Raw genomic sequence first — 18,562 nt, 5'->3', positions numbered from 1 at the left:
ATCCCTCTCACAATCTCTTTCTCCCTCTCCGGCAAGTGCACATGCCCTACGACAAAAACCTCTTCAAAAAAAAAAAAAAAAAGTTGAGACCAGCAGGTGGCATGGTGGTTAAGGGTGCTGGACTCCCACATGGCTGACCGGGGTTCAAGTCCTGGACCTGGCAGCTTGCTTTCTCATCCTCGCCCTCCTTGTACTTCTCTGGACAAATTAAAATAAATAAATAAAGTTAAATAAAATAATTCTTTAAGAAAAAAAATGTTCGCAATGAACTTTTCTGTGACAAGACTCTGAAAAAGTTAACCTTATCTGATATTACATTAAAGTACCAATCAAAAAGTTCATCTATCGGGAACCAGCAGTTGGCGTAATGGCTATGTCGCTGGACTCCCACGTAGTCGACCGTGGTTCGCGTCCCGGACCCGGTGGCTTGGAACTCACGCCGGGCACGTGTGGTGCGTGCCCAAGATCCCGAGAGGAGAATGGAGGAGAAGGGATTGCGGCGTGATCATCCCCCCTGGGGGGTGATTTCTCGCTTTCTGTCTCTAATGTCTCTCTCTGTCTGTCTGGCGAGCGCACACGCCCTATAGTGAAAATCTCTCCCAAAAAAAAAAAAAAAAAAATAAGTTCATCTATCATTAGATTAAAAGGAAAACAAGGGCCAGCCATTTGGCATCGTGGTTAGGGTGACTGGATCCTACATGGCTAACCACATAGTTCAAATCTCAGGCCAGGAAGCTTGAGAAACATACTAGGAATGACACACATGTGTGCCCAAAACCCCAAAAGGAGAGAGATGGAGGAAGGACTGTGCAGTGACCATTCCCTATGAGGAGTTCTTTTTTACTTCGTTCTCTCTCTCTGATAAGTAAACACTCCCTATGGCAAAAAAATTTTTTTTTAATTTGCTGATGGAAGAGAAAGAAAAGGAGCAGAAAAGTGAGAAAGTGCCCCACAGGGGGTATGGCCACACCACAATCTCTTCTCCTCCAGTCTCCTCTCAACATGCACATGTATCCAGTGTATTTTTCAAGCTGCCCAGTCAGGTATTCAAACCGCCAAGTTGACCATGTGGGATCCAGCCACCCTAACCTCCATGCTAGTTTGCTGGCCCTGGCAAAAATTCTTTTAAAAAAGGACAATTTGAGACGAAAAGTAACTCTTGGTTTATTTGGTGGAATCTGAAAAAGGTCATGGAGAAATGGAATTAAATGCAATTTTGGTGCAAAAAAAAATTTAAATCCATGCATAATTTTTTCATAATAAGCACTTTCTTAAAATGTTCTGAAGATCCTTCACACAGATGTGTTATCTTTTTGATAATGTTTTAATTTAATTAATAAAATACAAAAAGACCATTTTGAACTTGAGTCTACATACCTTTAGGCTTTGGCATCCAAGAATAGAGGGGCTGGGGGGAGGTTTTTTGTGTCATAGGGCACATGCGCTCACCAGAGAAACAGACAGACAGAAAGTGAGAAATTATCCCCAATAGGGATGGCCATGCTGCAATCCCTTCTCTTCCACTCTCCACCTGGTATCTTGGGTATATACACACATGCGCCCAATGTCAGTTTTAAGCCATCAGGTCCAGGACTCCACTTATGGTCAGCCATGTGGGAGTCCAGTGATGTAACCACTACACCATCTGCTGGCACTTTAAGTATAGAAGTTTTTAACTAAGCTAATATGACATGTCTTATACTTACATCATTGTAATAGCCGGCATCTGGCTGAATTGCCCGCATATCTCTCTGGTCCCTTTGCCATATTCTATTCTGTTAAATAACACATAAACAAACATATCAATTAACGATTGTAATGGTCTAATTATACTCAATTTGAAATTAATCATTAATAAAATATAAGTTACATTACATAGAAAGACACAGAAGTTAAAATCATATTATTTTCTAAAACAGATAAGAATGCATACCTTTAGAGAATGTCCCTTCTTATCCTACTGACATAACAGAATTTCACTCCTCACTTTATTCACATTAGGCCCCAGAGACTCATCTAATATCCCCAACACATTCTCACTGACCTTAAGAAAATGAAACAGGATAGGAAGTAGACATCCCCAAATCCTCCAAAACCCTCAGCATAAAATAATTCCTCATATCTTGCCCTTGTAATTCCTCTCACTCTCTTTCCTAGTTTAGTTTCCTAGCTGAAATTCCCAGAAAAGTCTAAATCTGTCTTTACCTCTGAATCTACTTCTTACGTATGCCTACAACATACTAATTGGGCCCAATAAGCAAATAGGTCTTTAACCACAGGTATAAGATAATATAAAGCAGACAAATTTTCACAGGAGGTCAAAATAGACAAAAACCCAATGAAATAACCTGATAACATTAGGACTGAAAAGCTATATCAGAACCTAATTTGGAGTTTAAGGCAAGCAAGTAAAGTATTCAGAAAAGGGGGGATCAGCAGTTAGCATAATGGCTATGTCGCTGGACTCCCATGTAGTCGACCGCGGTTCGAGTCCCAGACCCGGCGGCTTAAACTCACTCCGGGTGCGTGTGCATGCGTGCCCAAGATTCTGAGAGAATGGAGGAGAAGGGATTGTGGCATGGCCATCCCCCCTGGGGGGGGTGATTTCTCGCCTTCTATCTCTCTGTCTCTCTCTGTCTGCTGAGTGCACGCGCCTTATAGTGAAAAACCGCGCTGATTGCCCCCTCTTAATAGTGAAACCCCCCCCAAAAAAAAAAAAAAAAAAGAATTCAGAAAAGGGAAATATCAAGTTCAGAGAGCTTTAGGAAGACCTCTACTCCACCATCTGAGTTACCTTCACTCTTGAGGACGGTACTAGGTGATCATCTGTTAAGAATCTTGACAAGAGCTATCTCAACTGTTTCCCAACATAAGAGCCACCTTACCATCATGGGCTTAAAAGTAGGAGATGCCATGTGTCAATGTCTCTGACACTCTAGTTGCAGTTCTGAATTATGCTCTCATAGAAACATTCCTATGTGGGTGGTCTCTTATTATCACATATATACTGTGAATTTAACAAGTGGTTAAGGATGGTCTTAGGAATTAAAAGTACCCTCTTCTGTTTGTTGTGAACCTTTAGAACAAAGTCTATTTCAAACTGAAGTTAACATTTAATAATTTTTCAGAAGGAGATGCCTGCAGAATATTTTTTAAATACTGGTGATTTGAGGTCCTCCTTAAATGGTACACTTTGAAATTCCACTTCATCCCACTCATTTGAACAACATGGGTACATTTATTATCCTATATTTGGAAAACTTTCTTCTTTTTAAAAAACTGAATTTTGGTTGTCTGAAGCACATTTGTTGGACTCACCTCCAAATACTTAATTACCGATGGATTATAGTCAATGGTTTTTCGGTTCACGGCTTTTCGCATTCGTTTTCCATCAAAGGTAAGCTGCTGCATTGCTTGCTGCTGTGCAAAATCAGGTCGCTTATAGAACAGCTGTCGAGGTGCCTGGTGCTGGAACCTTGGCATATGGAAAAAACGAGGAGGAGAACCAATTTCTGTAGCCATGGTGATGTTTTCCTTCTAGGATACAAGGACAGGGAAAAAGTACTTTCACTCCAAAATCAACACTGTACCATGCCTGAAAACATTTTTTAAATGAACACTTCTTATACTTTTCTTCCCATTACTAACAAAGGATATTGCTAGTTTTCAATCTACTTACAATATAAACTATTAGATTAATAACAAAGACCAGTTAACATTCGGAAACGTAGATTCACAAAATAAATGCTAATAGGCACTTGGTATAAAATCCAGCACAATGAAAGAAACACAATTCATAACACCTAGGGGGTGGAGATGGGTAGGGAGTAGGGGGTAGGTAAGTGGGGGAAGAAAAGAAAGGTAGCATGACTGGGAACTATTCAAATGTTTAAAATAAAGCTCTTATTGGGAACCAGCAGTTAGCGTAATGGCTATGTCGCTGGACTCCCACGTAGTCGACCACGGTTTGCATCCCGGACCCGGTGGCTTAAAACTCACGCCGGGCACGTGTGCGTGCATGCCCAAGATCCCAAGAGGAGAATGGAGGAGAAGGGATTGCAGCGTGACCATTCCTCCTGGGGGGTGATTTCTCGCTTTCTGTCTCTATGTCTCTCTCTGTCTGGCTGGCGAGCACATGCGCCCTATAGTGAAAACCTCTCCAAAATAAATAAATAAATAAAAATAAAGCTCTTATTTAGATAAATGAGAGTAAAACTAATTTATTTCTTCCATGAGTGAGAGAGACAAAGACAGATGCAATGATCCACCCCCAGCTTCAGCCAGCTCCAGATCACAGAAAAATGCCTAGCATACTCAGGAAAATCTCTGGATGCAAACCCAGAACTTTCTCACAGGGGTCAGCCTCAGATAGAATAGTGGGTTTGTTTTTGTTGCTGTTTTTGTTTGTTTGTTTTTACTAAGGCTTCTTCTCCCCCAGCAGAGTGCACACGCTCACCAGAGAAAGAGACAGTGTGAGGGACAGTAAGAAATCACTCCCACGGGAATGAACACACCACAATCTCTTCTCCATTCTTCTAGGATTTTGGACACACGTGTATGTGTGCCCAACATGATTTTCAACCCACCAGTCTGGGACTCAAACTGTGGTTGGTCATGTGGGAGTCAGATCACCTGCTAGCCCCAAAGCACAGTGTTTTTACCACTGTGCCACCATTTGGCCCCCGAAATATGCATGATTTTAAAATAAATATCTAAGCATATTTCTTAAATCAGACCATTAAAGAAATATAAACAATAGAAGTTAAAAGCATTTCCACACGAGCCTGCAGATGGTATAGTGTTTAAGGCACTGAACTCTCACGGTTGACCGTGGCTTAAGTCCCAGATCCAGTGGCTTGAAACTTGCACCAGGCGCATGTGTATGAGTGCCCAAAATCCTGAGAGGAGAATAGAGAAGAAGGAATTGTGGTGCAGCCATTACCTCGGGGGTGATTTCTCACTTTCTGTATCTCTGGTGAGCAAACATGCCCTATAGCAAGAAAAAAACCTCTTTAAAATAAGGGGGGGAGGACCAACAGATGACCTAATGGTTACATCACTGGACTCCCATGTAGTGAACTGCAGTTCAAGTCCCGGAACTGGCAGCTTCAAACTCACACTGGGCGAAATCCAGAGAGGAGAATGCAGGAGAAGGGATTGTGGTGTGGCCATTCCTCATAGGGGGTGATTTCTCACTTTCTCTCTGTCTCTCCAGTGAATGCAAGCGTCCTACAGCAAAAATCTCTCTTAAAAAAAATAATAAATAGGGGCCAGCAGGTGGCAATGTGGTTAACAGCATTGGACTCCCACATGGCTGACCATACTTTGAGTCCCAGATTTGGCAGCTTGCTTGCTTGCTCGCGCTCGCGCTCTCTCGTGCGTGCGCGCGCTCTCTATCTCCCCCTCCTTTTCTGGAGAAAAAAAATTTTTTTTTCTTTTTGGAGAGGTTTTTGCTATAGGGCGCGTGCACTCGCCAGAAAGACAGAGAGACAGAAAGCGAGAAATCACCCCCCAGGAGGGATGGCCACACCATAATCCCTTCTCCTCCATTCTCCTCTCGGGATCTTGGGCATGCACGCACACGCACCTAGCATGAGTTTAAGCTACCGGGTCCAGGACTCGAACCGCAGTCGACTACATGGGAGTCCAGCGGCATAGCCCTTACACTAACTGCTGGTCCCTCTGTAGAAAAATTATAAAATAATAATAATGATATATAAAATTAAATAACTTTAAACATAAATAAATAAAAACAAAAAGCATTTCCACAATTATTTTTTGTTTCAAAAGCAGGAAAGATAATAATGGCTGTTTATTTTTTTCTGTATTCTTACATTGGCCTAAATCACCCTCAACACACTAAATAAAGGGCTCAAAAATAATTTATGATTTCCTTTGGATGAAAATATTCTTAGAACTACTTCACTCATCTTTATCACTTTAGTCCCTCCTAAGAACCATTTTAAAAGATAATAATAAGCACAGTAATAGTAATAATAATGATGACAAAAAAGGTGAAGAGAGAAGAAATCCTGATTCCTGCAATACCAAAAATAAGTAGTGCAGTAAAATATGCATGTAACATGTGTTATTTCCACCACTTTGGAGTAATCACTGACAAATGTTACTTGTAATGAGTAACATCCTATCTCTCTCAGAGCTGCATGAATTAAATGAGTATACAAAATGCAGAACCAGAGGCTAGCAGGTAGCATTAAGGCAGCTGGATCTCACATAGCTGACTTGGAGGTTCGAGTCCTGGACCAGAAGCTTGAAAATTATGCTGGCAACGTGTGCAAGCACGCCCAAAATCATGAGAGGAGAATAAAGGACTGCAGTGTGGCCATCTTCTGTGGGAGGGAGAGGGAAGTGATTTCTCATCTTCCCTCTAACTCTCTGGTTAGTGCATGTGTCCTATAACACCCCCAAGAAAAGTTTGTCTCAATGCCTTTTGTGGAAGACTATTTAGCTATTCCATCAATCCAAGTAAGTTTTAGTATCCAGATTTTAATTAATAGCTTCAATTCAGATGTCTTGGACAATAATTTTGAAAAGATACAGTTTGGGGGCCAGCAGATGGCGTGATGGTTAAGGGCGCTAGATTCCCACAAGGCCAATCGCAGTTTGAGTCTCAGACCTGACGGCTTGCTTTCTCTCCTTTCCCTGTCTCTCTCTCTCTGTCAGTCTGGTAAAATTAAAATAATAGTAATAATTATAATAACAAATGGAATTAAATAACTCTTTCTTAAAAAAAAAATAAAAGATACAGTCTGAAGAACGTATTTTTAAATTACCATTTTTTTTTTCACATTACGGTCATCAACTCTTGGCTGAGACCAGAGGTGGATGGCAGCATGAGAACCCTGTTGGAAGTGCATGCCTATTCCTCACTCCCATGGAAGAAATAAAAGAACATAGAAAAATATTTGACTTTATTAGAATAAAATTATTCTATTATGTTTCTAATATTATTCACATCAAATGAGAACAATAAAGATCTGTACATATATCAAAAGGTACTTAAATTTTATTTGCCCAAAAATGAGAAATGAAGAATGATACAAACTAAATGTAGGTTAACAACAAAAACAGGGGCCATCCGATGACCTGGTATAGTTAAGATGACTGGATCCCACATGGCTGTGTGGTTCGAGCCTTGGACCCAGCAGCTTAAGAAATATGCTGGGAACCTGTCCATGCATGTCCAAAATCCCACAGGGAGAGACAGGTAACAGAGAAGGGATTGCAGTGTGACCAATCCCCATGGGGGCTGCTTTCTCATTTTGCCTCTATTCCTGTCTCTTCCATCTCTCTCCAGGGAGAGCACATGCCCTCTGGCAAATTAAAAATGGCAGTAACAAAAACATTGCTCTAAGTAGGGACCAGCAGATAGTGTGGTGGTTAAGGGCACTGGACTCCCACACTGACAACCACAATTTGAGTCCCAGACCTGGTGGCTTGCTTTCTCGCTCGCGCTCTCTCTCTCTCTCTCTCTCTCTTCCCCCGCCCTCTTTGGTCAAATAAAAATAAATAAATGAATAAAGTTAAATAAAATAATTCTTTTTTTAAAATTTCAAAAACAAACAAACAAAAAAAAAAAAACCAAACCCAAAAAGCCTTATGTTAAGTGAAAGAAGTCAGACACAAAGGACACAATACAGAGACAGGAAGCTAATAGATCAGTGGACAACAAGGGCTAGAGAGTGAGTACTTAATGGAAATGGGCTTTCCTTTAGGGATGATAAGAATGTCTAGGAACCTAATAAAGGTGGTAGCTACATGCGCTGTGAATGTACCAAACGCCACTGAATTGTAAACTTTAAAATGCTTAAGACAGTGAATCTAATGTCATGTGAATTTTACCTCAATTAAAGATTAGGAAGTTAATCCACTGGAAAAAAATCTTAAATGGGCAGTAACAGAAAGCTGGCAATTGTTAAAGTTGAATGATGAGTGCATGGATACAAAAAAAGCACTAACCTTTAGAGACAAATCAAGGATACACTGGGAAAATGAGGAAAATTACTGAAGCCAAATGCACAATAATCACCACACTGTTATTATCACTGTTCTGAATAATTCATATATTAAACCTAGAGAAAATATCAATCCTTCAATTAAGAGCTTATAGAGAATGGGAGAAAATATATTTCCATTTACAAATGTGTTAGGTAAAATTTGTCTTTAAAAATCCCTCTAGGGATCAGCAGCAGATGTAATGATTATGTCACTGGACTCCCACATGGCCAACAGTGGTTCAAGTCCTGGACCTGGAGGCTTGAAACTCATGCCAGGTACATGTGCGTGCATGCCCAAAATCCTAAGAGGGGAATGGAGAAGGAATTGCGGTGTGGTCATCCCCCCTGGAGAGTGATTTCTCACTTTTCTGTCTCTCTGTTTCTCTCTCTCTCTCCAGCAAGTGCACACGCCTTACAGAAAAAAACCCTCTCAATTAAAAAAAGCTACTTTTTCCTTGAATCTTCAAGTACTACTTGTGTTCCAGAAATAACAGTCCAGCGTGAAGAAAAAGAGAAAGAAAATACAAATAAAATAATAAGTCTCTGCACTATTCAGTGACCAGGCTTCCCAAATGCCTTATACACTTCAGGTTCATATCCTGCTAGTCATTAAGCTACTTGGCCAAAGTTGGAACAAAGTCTCTTGATGGTTGGTATGGCGTGAACTGTGTCCACCCCCAAAATTCTTATGTTAAAAGCCTAACCTCCAACACCTCAGAATATGACTGTATTTGAATTCAGAACCCTAATCCAATCTGACTGGTATCCTTTTAAGAGAAAATTGGGACCATGTGAGGACTAACAAGAAGGTAGCCATCAATCTACAAGCCAATGAGAGGCGTCACCAGAACCAACCATATTCATACCTTGATCTCAGACTTTTAGGCTCAAGGACTGTGGAAAAAATTAATTCCTACTGTGGAAACAGCCGTCTGTGCTCCTTTGTTACATCACCCTAGACAATTATTGGGTTGCTGGGTAAGTCATGGTGTGTTTTTCTATGCAAAAATGTCATGACTTTCCATATGACCCAATAGTAGAGTGGCAAAATCAGGGGAAAACATCTGGACCTCCTGACTGTCCAGCATAGTGGCCAAAAGATTTCAGCAATAACAACATAATGACTTTCTCTGATAGAAGAAAATTCAACAGGGTCAGCTTTGTGGCCTAGGTGTTAAGGTAGCCAGATACCAGCCCAAGAGGCTTTAAAAACACTCTGGAGTTATGTGTGTGCCCAAAATCTGAAGGAATGGAGAAATGGAGCAGAATGGATTGCGGCATGACCAAACCTTATTGGAGGGACACTTTCTTCCATCCCCTCCTCTTTATTTTTTTCTCTGGCAAGCACACACACCCTTCTTGTCAATTTAAAAAAAAAAAAAAAAAAGGAAAGAAATGAAATGAAAAACTCAAAGCACGAAATTGAAAAATGACTCAGAGACATTCCTCAAAAGTCATTAAATCTGGGGCCAGTAGGTGGTGTGGTAGTTAACAAACTGGATTCCCACTGACTATGGTTCAAGTCCTGGACATGGCAACTTGAAAAATCACACCAGACATATGTGTCCAAAATCCTGAGAGGAGAATGGAGATAGGACTGCAAAGTGGCATACCCCCTGGGAGGTGATTTCTCACTTTCCCTCTCTCTGTCTCTCTCCCTTGAGTGTTTGCACACTATGGCAAAACTAACAACAACCAAAAAAAGTCATTAAATCTATCCTCAGGCTTCAGTAGGGGCTAAATTTTAAAAAACTACATTTAAAAACAGATTCAGAAGGGACCAGTAGATGGCATCATGGCTACATTGCTGGACTCTTCATGTAGTCAACTGCAGTTCGAGTCCTAGACCTGGTGGCTTAAACTCACGCCAGGCATGTGTGCGTGCGTGCCCAAGGTCCCGAGAGGAGAATGCAGGAGAAGGGATTGTGGCATGGTCATCCCCCCTGGGGAGTGATTTCTCCCTTTCTGTCTCTCTGCCTTTCTCTGTTTTAATGGTGAGTGCATATAGTGCATATGCCTTATAGCAAAACCTTCTACCAAAAAAAAAAAAAAATCAGAAAAAGAAATAAGGTCTTTATCTTCCATGAAAATAATTACTGCGATTATTCACTTAAGGTACACTAACAGGACACAATAATTTAAACTAGACGATTGAATAAATACACCTCCAAAATATATTCATCCATCGCACGTATATGGGTCTGACAGTGAGGAAAGAGATTGGGAAGGGAGAAGTCAAGAGTGAAAAATTGAGGTGGAGAGAAGACAAATAATTTGCCTATAGTTACTCAGTGCACACTAACAACAGAACCCAACTACTAAGGACAAAAATCTACCTGAAACATTGAAATAATCATGCCTCTCTCCTACACACATACCTTTAATATTTCAAGCAAACAGCACAATTTCATCAAGTGCCTGCTACCTATTTTAGTGTACACCGTGTCAAGTACAACATACGTATGGCTTAATAAGTATCACGTCTAACTTTGTAGTACCTGGTCCCATCTCAATTTTTAGCAAAAGCAAGGACTCCTAAGCACAGAAAAGTTTGCAGCATGTCCTCAGCCTTCAAGCTTTCAACTACTTACCAAAATGAGGCATGCCCGTCAACATCGCTACATCTATTTCCTCAACCTATAAAATAACAATGAAGATAATCTCAAAGATTCTTTTAGTCCAAAGATACTAGTTTACATTAAATATATTATTCTTTTAGACAATCTAGTGACTAGTCTTCTGAACAAAATGCACTGCCCAGTCTCAGCTGTGTCCAATGTTTGCATATACAAATCCATACCAACATTACAATTCTGTTTATCCAACTGCTAACAAAACAATGCAGTATTATCAAAACTGTCATTGACAATAATAGTTAAAAGTGGGTAAAAACCACATACTTTTCTTAAAGAAAAATCAGTTCATAACTGCTTTTCTTGAAAGTCATTGTACATTTCCCATTTTAGAGCTCTGCTAAATAACTCACAGAACCTAAATCTCAACTTAAAAGTAATAAAAACAATATACAAGAGCTTACGAAACCTCAGAAATTAGAATAAGGAGGGAACAGCAGATGGCATAAAGGGTACATCGCTGGACTCCCATGTACTCGACCATGGTTCAAGTCCTGGACCCAGTGGCTTCAACTCATGCTGGGCCCAAGTACGTGTGTGCCCAAGATCCCAAGAGGAGAATGGAGGAGAAGGGATTGTGGCATGGCCATCCTCTCTGGGGGGTGATTGCTCTCTTTCTGTCACTCTGTCTCTCTCTTTCTGGTGAGCGCACACGATCTATAGCAAAAACCTCTCAAAAAAAGAAAAGAAAAGAAAAGAAAAGAAAAGAAAAGAAAAGAAAAGAAAAGAAAAGAAAAGAAAAGAAAAGAAATCAGAATAAGGAATAAAGGAATAGAGGGGTCAGCAGATGCCATTGTGGTTATGTCACTAGACTCCAACATGGCTGGTGGTAGTCTGAGTCCTGGACCCAGTGGCTTGAAAATCGTTTCAGGGACATGTGTGTACATACCCAAGATCCCAGGAGGATAATGGAGGAAAAGGGATTTTCCTTTTGGGAATGGCCATCCCCCTAGGGAATTTCTCACTTTCCCTCTCAATCTCTCTCTCTCTCTCTGGCAAATATACATGCCTTATGACCAAAAAATAAATAAATAAATAAATAAAATATATAAGAAACAGAACAAAGACAAAGGAATTCATGAGAAGACTTAAGCTGAAAATAATATGGAAAGATTTATTAATATTTGAATTGGCCTCACTGGAATCACTAAGGCAGTTATTAGTCAATATACACACTTAGGAATAGTCAAAATAGTTGAAAAAACACCTGTGGCATAGAGACACATAATGAGAAATGCAACTCACTTAAGGAACTAATCATTGGGCGCTATCAGGCACTGAAGATAGAATACACATACAGACTCTATTCTGAAGATTTGGGGTTTATCAGTGTATTTATTATGGAAGAGTGCAAATGGACAGCACAGTGAGAATGTCCTACTGCACACAGAAGACACTATTCTGCTATGTCCCAGACACTTCTACAGGCAGTGAGGATGCAGCACAGGAAGCCTACAGCACCGATCAGCTCTAAGAAGCTTAAATTAGACTGAGAGAGGCAGCAGGAAAAGATCCTTGAATAAAGAAACAAAACAAGTGAAGCCCTCTCTCATCCATTCAGCATAATCTTCCCCAGCAAATGTTTCTGACTCTGCCATTCAGACAATTTTACCACAGTATTAAAAATAGCAGGGAAAAGATATTTCTTCCTTCATTTTACCAGAGGGCACATGAGCTCACCAGAGAGAAATGGAAAGACAGGCAGGGATAGGGAGAAAACATGATCCCTTTATGGGGAATGGTCATACCACAATCACTTTCTCCTCTATTTCTTCCTCCTTTTGAAATTTTGGGCATGCACAAACGTGTGTCCAGTGTGTTTCTCAAGCCACCAAGACTCCAACAGCAGAGTCAGCCATGTGGGATCCAGCAGCCTTTAACCACCAGGCCACAGGCTGGCCCAAAAGGTATATACCTTATAGAAAAATAAACTAGCTAAAGTTCAAGTAATTCCTGGGGTCAGCAGATGGTATAATGATTATGTCCCTGGACTCCCACATGGCCAACCATGGTTCGAGTCCTAGACCCAGAGGCTTGAAACTTACACCGGGCGTGTGTGTGTACATGTCCAAAACCCCAAGAGGAAAAGGATAGCAGCATGGCCACCCCTCCGGGGGGTGATTTCTTGCTTTCTGTCTTTGTCTCTCTGTCTCTCTCTCTGGTGAGCACAAGTATCCTGTAGCAAAAAAAAACTCTCTAAAAAAAAAAAATCAAGTAACTCTAGAAACTCAATTCAACATGAATTTACTAAATATGCCATACAATTGAGTAAACAGTTTTAAACAAAGATTCAGGAGGGTGGAATTGAGACTACAGCATCAAAAAAGAAAATTACAAAAGAGAGGTCATAAATGGGCTTAACGGTGGTGTTTTTTCTTTCTTTTTTTTTGGAGAGGTTTTTGCTGTAGGGCGTGTGCGCTCGCCAGACAGACAGAGACAGAAAGCAAGAAATCACCCCCCAGGGGGGATGGCCACGCCACAATCCCTTCTCCTCTTGGGATCTTGGGCACGCACGCACACGCACCCGGCGTGAGTTTAAGCCACCGGGTCCGGGACTCGAACCGCGGTCGACTACGTGGGAGTCCAGCGACATAGCCATTACGCTAACTGCTGGTCCCAAGATGGTGTTTTCTCTTTAAATGAAAAGTTGAATTCTATTGGTGATTCATGAAATAAATTCAGCTGACAAGTAGCATAATTTTAATTTAAAAGAAAAAAATAATTATGAGTGAACTGTACATTTGAAAAGAAAAAGGATTTTGTAAACGTCTGACTACTTGTGTTTCTGGGTTGCAAAGTAAAGAGGATTTCCCTCCTGGGAATCTGTGAAGTGAAACACGAGAGCTTAATGTTAACACACCATGAAGTGTTGCCTCCCGAAGCATCTTCTGTTTATGATTACTTCTTCACTGCATATCCGAAGCATTTGCACAACATGGACACTGTGCCTGGCCACAGTAGCTACAGCACTAGAATTTGGTCCAATTACCAAATCCAACAATTCCTACCTTGTCAGCCACTAATGAGAGCTTCTAAAAACAGCTTAAGAAAGCTCATTTTCCCAAACTGAGATAATATTAATAGATTCAAACCAAGAGCAAATTGTCAGTGCATTAACTACTTAGGGTGTTAAATACTTAGAACACCTGTGCTATAGGGGTCTTATTTAAGAAATCTTTGCCTACTCTGATGCCTAAGAATTTCTCCTATGTTTTTCACCAGTAGTCTTACAGTTCGAAGCTTTATTGAGTTGTCGGAAAAGGTATAATACGTTTTTGCATTTAAAAACAGGAAAACATGTCATGACTTTCCTGATAATCTAGTGTGTTTAGATCCTGGATCTATTTTGAGTTGATTTTGGTTAATGGAAGAGATAGGGGTCTGGTTTCATTTTTCTGCAGGTGGATATCTAGTTCTTCTAGTACCATTCGCTGAAGAGACTTTCTCTTCTCCATTACATTGTTTTGTGTCCTTTGCTAAAAATCAGTTGGCTTGGGACCAGCAGATGGTAATGATAGTTATATCACTGGATTCCCACATAGCCAAACACAATTTGAGTCAGAAACCAATGGCTTAAAACCCACACTCGGGGGCTGGCCGGTGGTGTGGTGGATAGGGGCGCTGGATTCCTACATGGCCGACCATGGTTAAAGTCCCAGACCTGGTGACTTGCTTTCTCACTTTCCCTTTCCCTCCCTCTCTCTGGTGGTCAAATCAAAAAATAACAATAGTTAAGTGGAATAAACAATCTTAAATATATATATATATATAAAACTCACACTGGGCACATGTGCATGTGAGCCCAAGATCCCGAGAGGACAATGGAGGAGAATGGATTGCAGTGTGGCCATCTCCTCAGGGTATGATTTCTCACTTTCTGTCTCTCTGTCTCTATCTAGCAAGCACATGTGTTCATAGCAAAAATCCCTCTTTAAAATAAATCAGTTGGCTTGAGGCCAGCAAGTGGCATGGTTGTTAAGATGCTGGACTCCAACACAGTCGACCACAGTTTGAGTCCCAGATCGGGCAGCTTGAAAATCATGATGGGCAAGTGTGTGTGTGTGTGTGTGTGTGTGTGTGTGTGTGTCCCCAAAATCCCAGGAGAAGAATGGAGAAGGAGTGGCCAGTATCTCCTAAGGGTAAGCTCTTACTTTCCCTCTTATTGACTGGCTCTGCCCCTCCCCAATCCAGCAAGTGCATGCATCCTATGACAATAAATAAATATTTTTCTTAATTAAATATATACATTTTTGAAAAATTAGTTGGCTATACGTTTAAATAGAACTACCATACAACCTAGTAATACCACTTTTAGGTATTTATGCAAAAGATAGAAAAATAGGCAGGAAAACACTTGCTTATCCATGTTTGTTGTAGCACTATTCACAATTGCTAAGGAATGTAATCAGCAACTCAAATGTCCAAGAATGGATGACTGAATTGAAAAACTATGGCACATATACACTATGGACTACAATTCAGCCATAATGAAACCCTCTCATTTGATACAAAGTGGATGAATATGGAAGATTTAATGCTAAGCGAAGCAAGCTAGAATATGAAGGACAAATATCATATGTCCCCATTTAATACATACCAAATGTCTGCACTCTATAGCAGAAACCAAAAGAGCAGAAGGTATAACAGGGAGTGCAAGCACAGACACCAAGGACTGTAAAAGGGGTTGGTTGTGGGGGAAGAGGCTCAAGGGAAAAAAACACTTAACAGATATAAGAATGGAAGTTATCTATCAATGTATATGGTAAAATTTTTGACTTGATTGATATGCACTTCAGGTATTCTGGGAAAAACTATGTTGCAAGCAGTAAAGATATACAATGATTAAATAAATCTTAAAAAAAAATTAAAAGTTTATTTATTCACTTCTTCCATAAGCAGAAAGAAAGAGAAAGACAGCACTTCTACAGGGTCCCAATGCTGGAATCCACCCCAAGCTTCAACCAGCCCTGGGTCATATGCATGCATGCGCTTGGCAAATCAAGGAAATCTCCAGACACAAACCAGGAATCTCCCAAGTGGGTCTACCTTGAAGAGAGTTATATTCTACTGTTGCACCACTTTCTGACTCCTAAATATTAGCTAATTTAATGTTATGATAAACCCATTAGAATAACTATTTTCCCTTGCCCAAAAGTAATTAGCAAGAGTGGCATGTTGTTGCCACATGTTTGCAAACCTTGTCTTTTTTTAAAGAATTATTTAATTCTATTTATTCATTCATTTTTCAATTTGATCAGAGAGAAAGAGAAAAAAATGAGAAAGTCAGCCACCAGGTCTGGAACTTGAACCGTGGTCAGCCATGTGGGAGTGTCCAGTGCCTTAACCACCACACCACCTGCTGGTCCTTTTATTTTTAATTACTTATTTAACTTTATTTATGCAAACCTTCTTTTTTACTATTCTTTTTTTTAACTGCCATAAGATGACTGTACTTGGGGCAGACACACCCAAAGGGAAATGGTCACGCCACAATCCCTTCTTTCTCCATCCTGTCAGGATTTGGGGCATGCACAAACACAAAACCAGAGTGTTTTTCAAGCCTCCAAGGCTGGAATTCGAGCCATGGTCAGTCATGTGGGATCTTGCTCCCTTAACCACTTCCCTACAGTACTGGCCCTACAAATCTTTTCAATGTATAGCTAAATCAAAAACAGCTAGATTCTCCACGCTGCTTCTGCATTCAATATGTTGCAAAATGTGATGAGTTGAAGTACATAAAAATATGAAAAATATTTGGATCCACATATACATTAGAAAGGGGGAAAATATTTTATAACCTTCCCAAATAATTGTGGATATTCATTGATACGCCAACAAAACTTGACAAGTCCTAGTTTACTAAATGTTAACTCAACATGTCATCTGAACTCATACCACTAGGCTTTTGTACTCTATTACAGTAAAATTCAAATTTATCTTGAAATTTGAGTGAAACTTTTACATACATGCAAGATTTTATAATATTATATGCTGATCATCTCAAAAAATACTGGTTCCAGAGAATCATGCATATTATCCAACTGTAACATTGCTTATAAAATATCATTTTCATAAAACACCACTGATATCATAAAATGCATTATTATTAGACTCCTCAACTTCATTATGTCAGATATGAGCTTTCCAAAACTCAGTTTTATCACTGGCAACAAATACTGAGAAGCAACAGGGTTCCTTTCATTTATTTCAAGGAAAAGTATCTGCCATACACCAAGTGTGAATGCCATAATTTATACTTTATTCTTTTAACAATAATGAAATAATTTTAATAATAATAAAATAATAATAAAAATTTAAACTTTTTTTTTTTATAGAGACATCTTTGGAGCAGATTTAGATTCACAGCAAATTACACTCCTCTCCTCTTCCCAAACACACAGAGCCCTCCCCATCTCCAACATCCCTATTTGGAGTCCTGCTATAATCAATGAGCCAACACTGACATGTCATTATCACCCAAACTCCATAGTGTACATTAATATTCACTCTTGGTGTTGTGTATTCTATAAATTTTGACATATATATATAATGATATGTATCCACCATATCATGAATACCATCACACAGAATAGTATCTCTGCTCTAGAAGTTCTCTGCTCTATCCATTTATTCCTCCCTCCTCCAAATCCCTGGCAACTAACTCCTGATCTTTTTACTGTCCCCATAGTTTTGCCCTTTTTAGAATATAATATTTGGAACCATACAGTATGCAGTTTTTTCAGACTGGCTTCTTTCATTTAGAAATATGCTTTGGGAGAACCAGCAGATGGCATAATGGTTATGTCATTGCACTCTCACATAGCCAACTGCAGTTCAAGTCCCGGACTTAGCAGCTTAAAATTCATGCAGGGGAGCCATTGCAGTACATACACTGAGCTCCACAGAGACAGCACCGGGGCAAGTGAGAGCCAGACGGGCACTGGGCGACTCTGTGCCTCGCGGAGGAAATATAACTAAACATGGGCAAAGGAGATCCTAAGAAGGCGAGAGGCAAAATGTCATCATATGCATTCTTTGTGCAAACTTGCCGGGAGGAGCACAAGAAGAAGCACCCAGATGCTTCAGTCAACTTCTCAGAGTTTGCTAAGAAGTGTTCAGAGAGGTGAAAGACCATGTCTGCTAAAGAGAAAGGAAAGTTTTAAGATATGGCAAAGGCGGACAAGACCCATTATGAAAGAGAAATGAAAACCTATATCCCTCCTAAAGGGGAAACAAAAAAGAAGTTCAAGGATCCCAACGCACCCAAGAGGCCTCCTTCGGCCTTTTTCTTGTTTTGTTCTGAATATCGCCCAAAAATCAAAAGAGAACATCTTGGCCTATCCATTGGTGATGTTGCAAAGAAATTGGGAGAGATGTGGAATAACACTACTGCAGATGATAAACAGCCTTATGAAAAGGCTACTAAGCTGAAGGAAAAATAATACGAAAAGGATATTGCTGCATACCGAGCTAAAGGAAAGCCTGATGCAGCAAAAAAGGGAGTTGTCAAGGCTGAAAAGAGCAAGAAAAAGAAGGAGGAGGAGGAAGATGAGGAAGATGAAGAAGATGAGGGAGAAGAGGAAGATGAAGAGGATGAAGATGATGATGATGAATAAGTTGGTTCTAGTGCAGTTTTTTTCCTTGTCTATAAAGCATCTAACCCCCCTGTACACAACTCACTCCTGTTAAAGAAAAAAATTGAAATGTAAAATAAATAAAGCTAAATAAAATAAGATTTTTTGGAGAAAGTTTTGCTATAGGGCTTGTGTGCTCTCCAGAATGACAGAGAGAGACAGAGAGATGGAAAGCGAGAAATTACTCCCCAGGGGGGATGGTCATGCCGCAATCCCTTCTCCTCCATTCTCCTCTCGGGATCTTGGGCATGCATGCACACGTGCCCAGCATGAATTT

At 40.2% G+C, this 18,562-nt stretch overlaps 1 protein-coding gene across 9 annotated transcripts in view; it reads right to left on the bottom strand.

The window, feature by feature from the left end:
* WDR33 (WD repeat domain 33) overlaps positions 1–18,562 on the bottom strand; it is a 141,809-nt gene that overhangs the window by 80,527 nt on the left and 42,720 nt on the right. For 7 of the 9 annotated variants that reach the window (XM_006153681.3, XM_006153686.3, XM_006153684.3 and 4 more), the window contains exons 2-3: positions 3,319–3,537; positions 1,707–1,775 (exon numbers count right to left, since the gene is read on the bottom strand). In XM_006153681.3, coding sequence (XP_006153743.1) covers positions 1,707–1,775; positions 3,319–3,522 — 273 coding nt within the window. In that variant the 5' untranslated portion in view covers positions 3,523–3,537. Of the gene's footprint in view, positions 1–1,706; positions 1,776–3,318; positions 3,538–8,884; positions 8,900–10,609; positions 10,656–18,562 lie in introns of those variants that run through there. The other 2 variants (XM_006153682.3, XM_006153683.3) reach the window with 2 other exon arrangements.

Source organism: Tupaia chinensis, unplaced genomic scaffold (assembly GCF_000334495.1).
Source record: "Tupaia chinensis unplaced genomic scaffold, TupChi_1.0 Scaffold000386_1, whole genome shotgun sequence".
Taxonomy (NCBI): Eukaryota; Metazoa; Chordata; class Mammalia; order Scandentia; family Tupaiidae; genus Tupaia; species Tupaia belangeri.
This window is presented reverse-complemented; position numbering and strand designations above follow the sequence as displayed.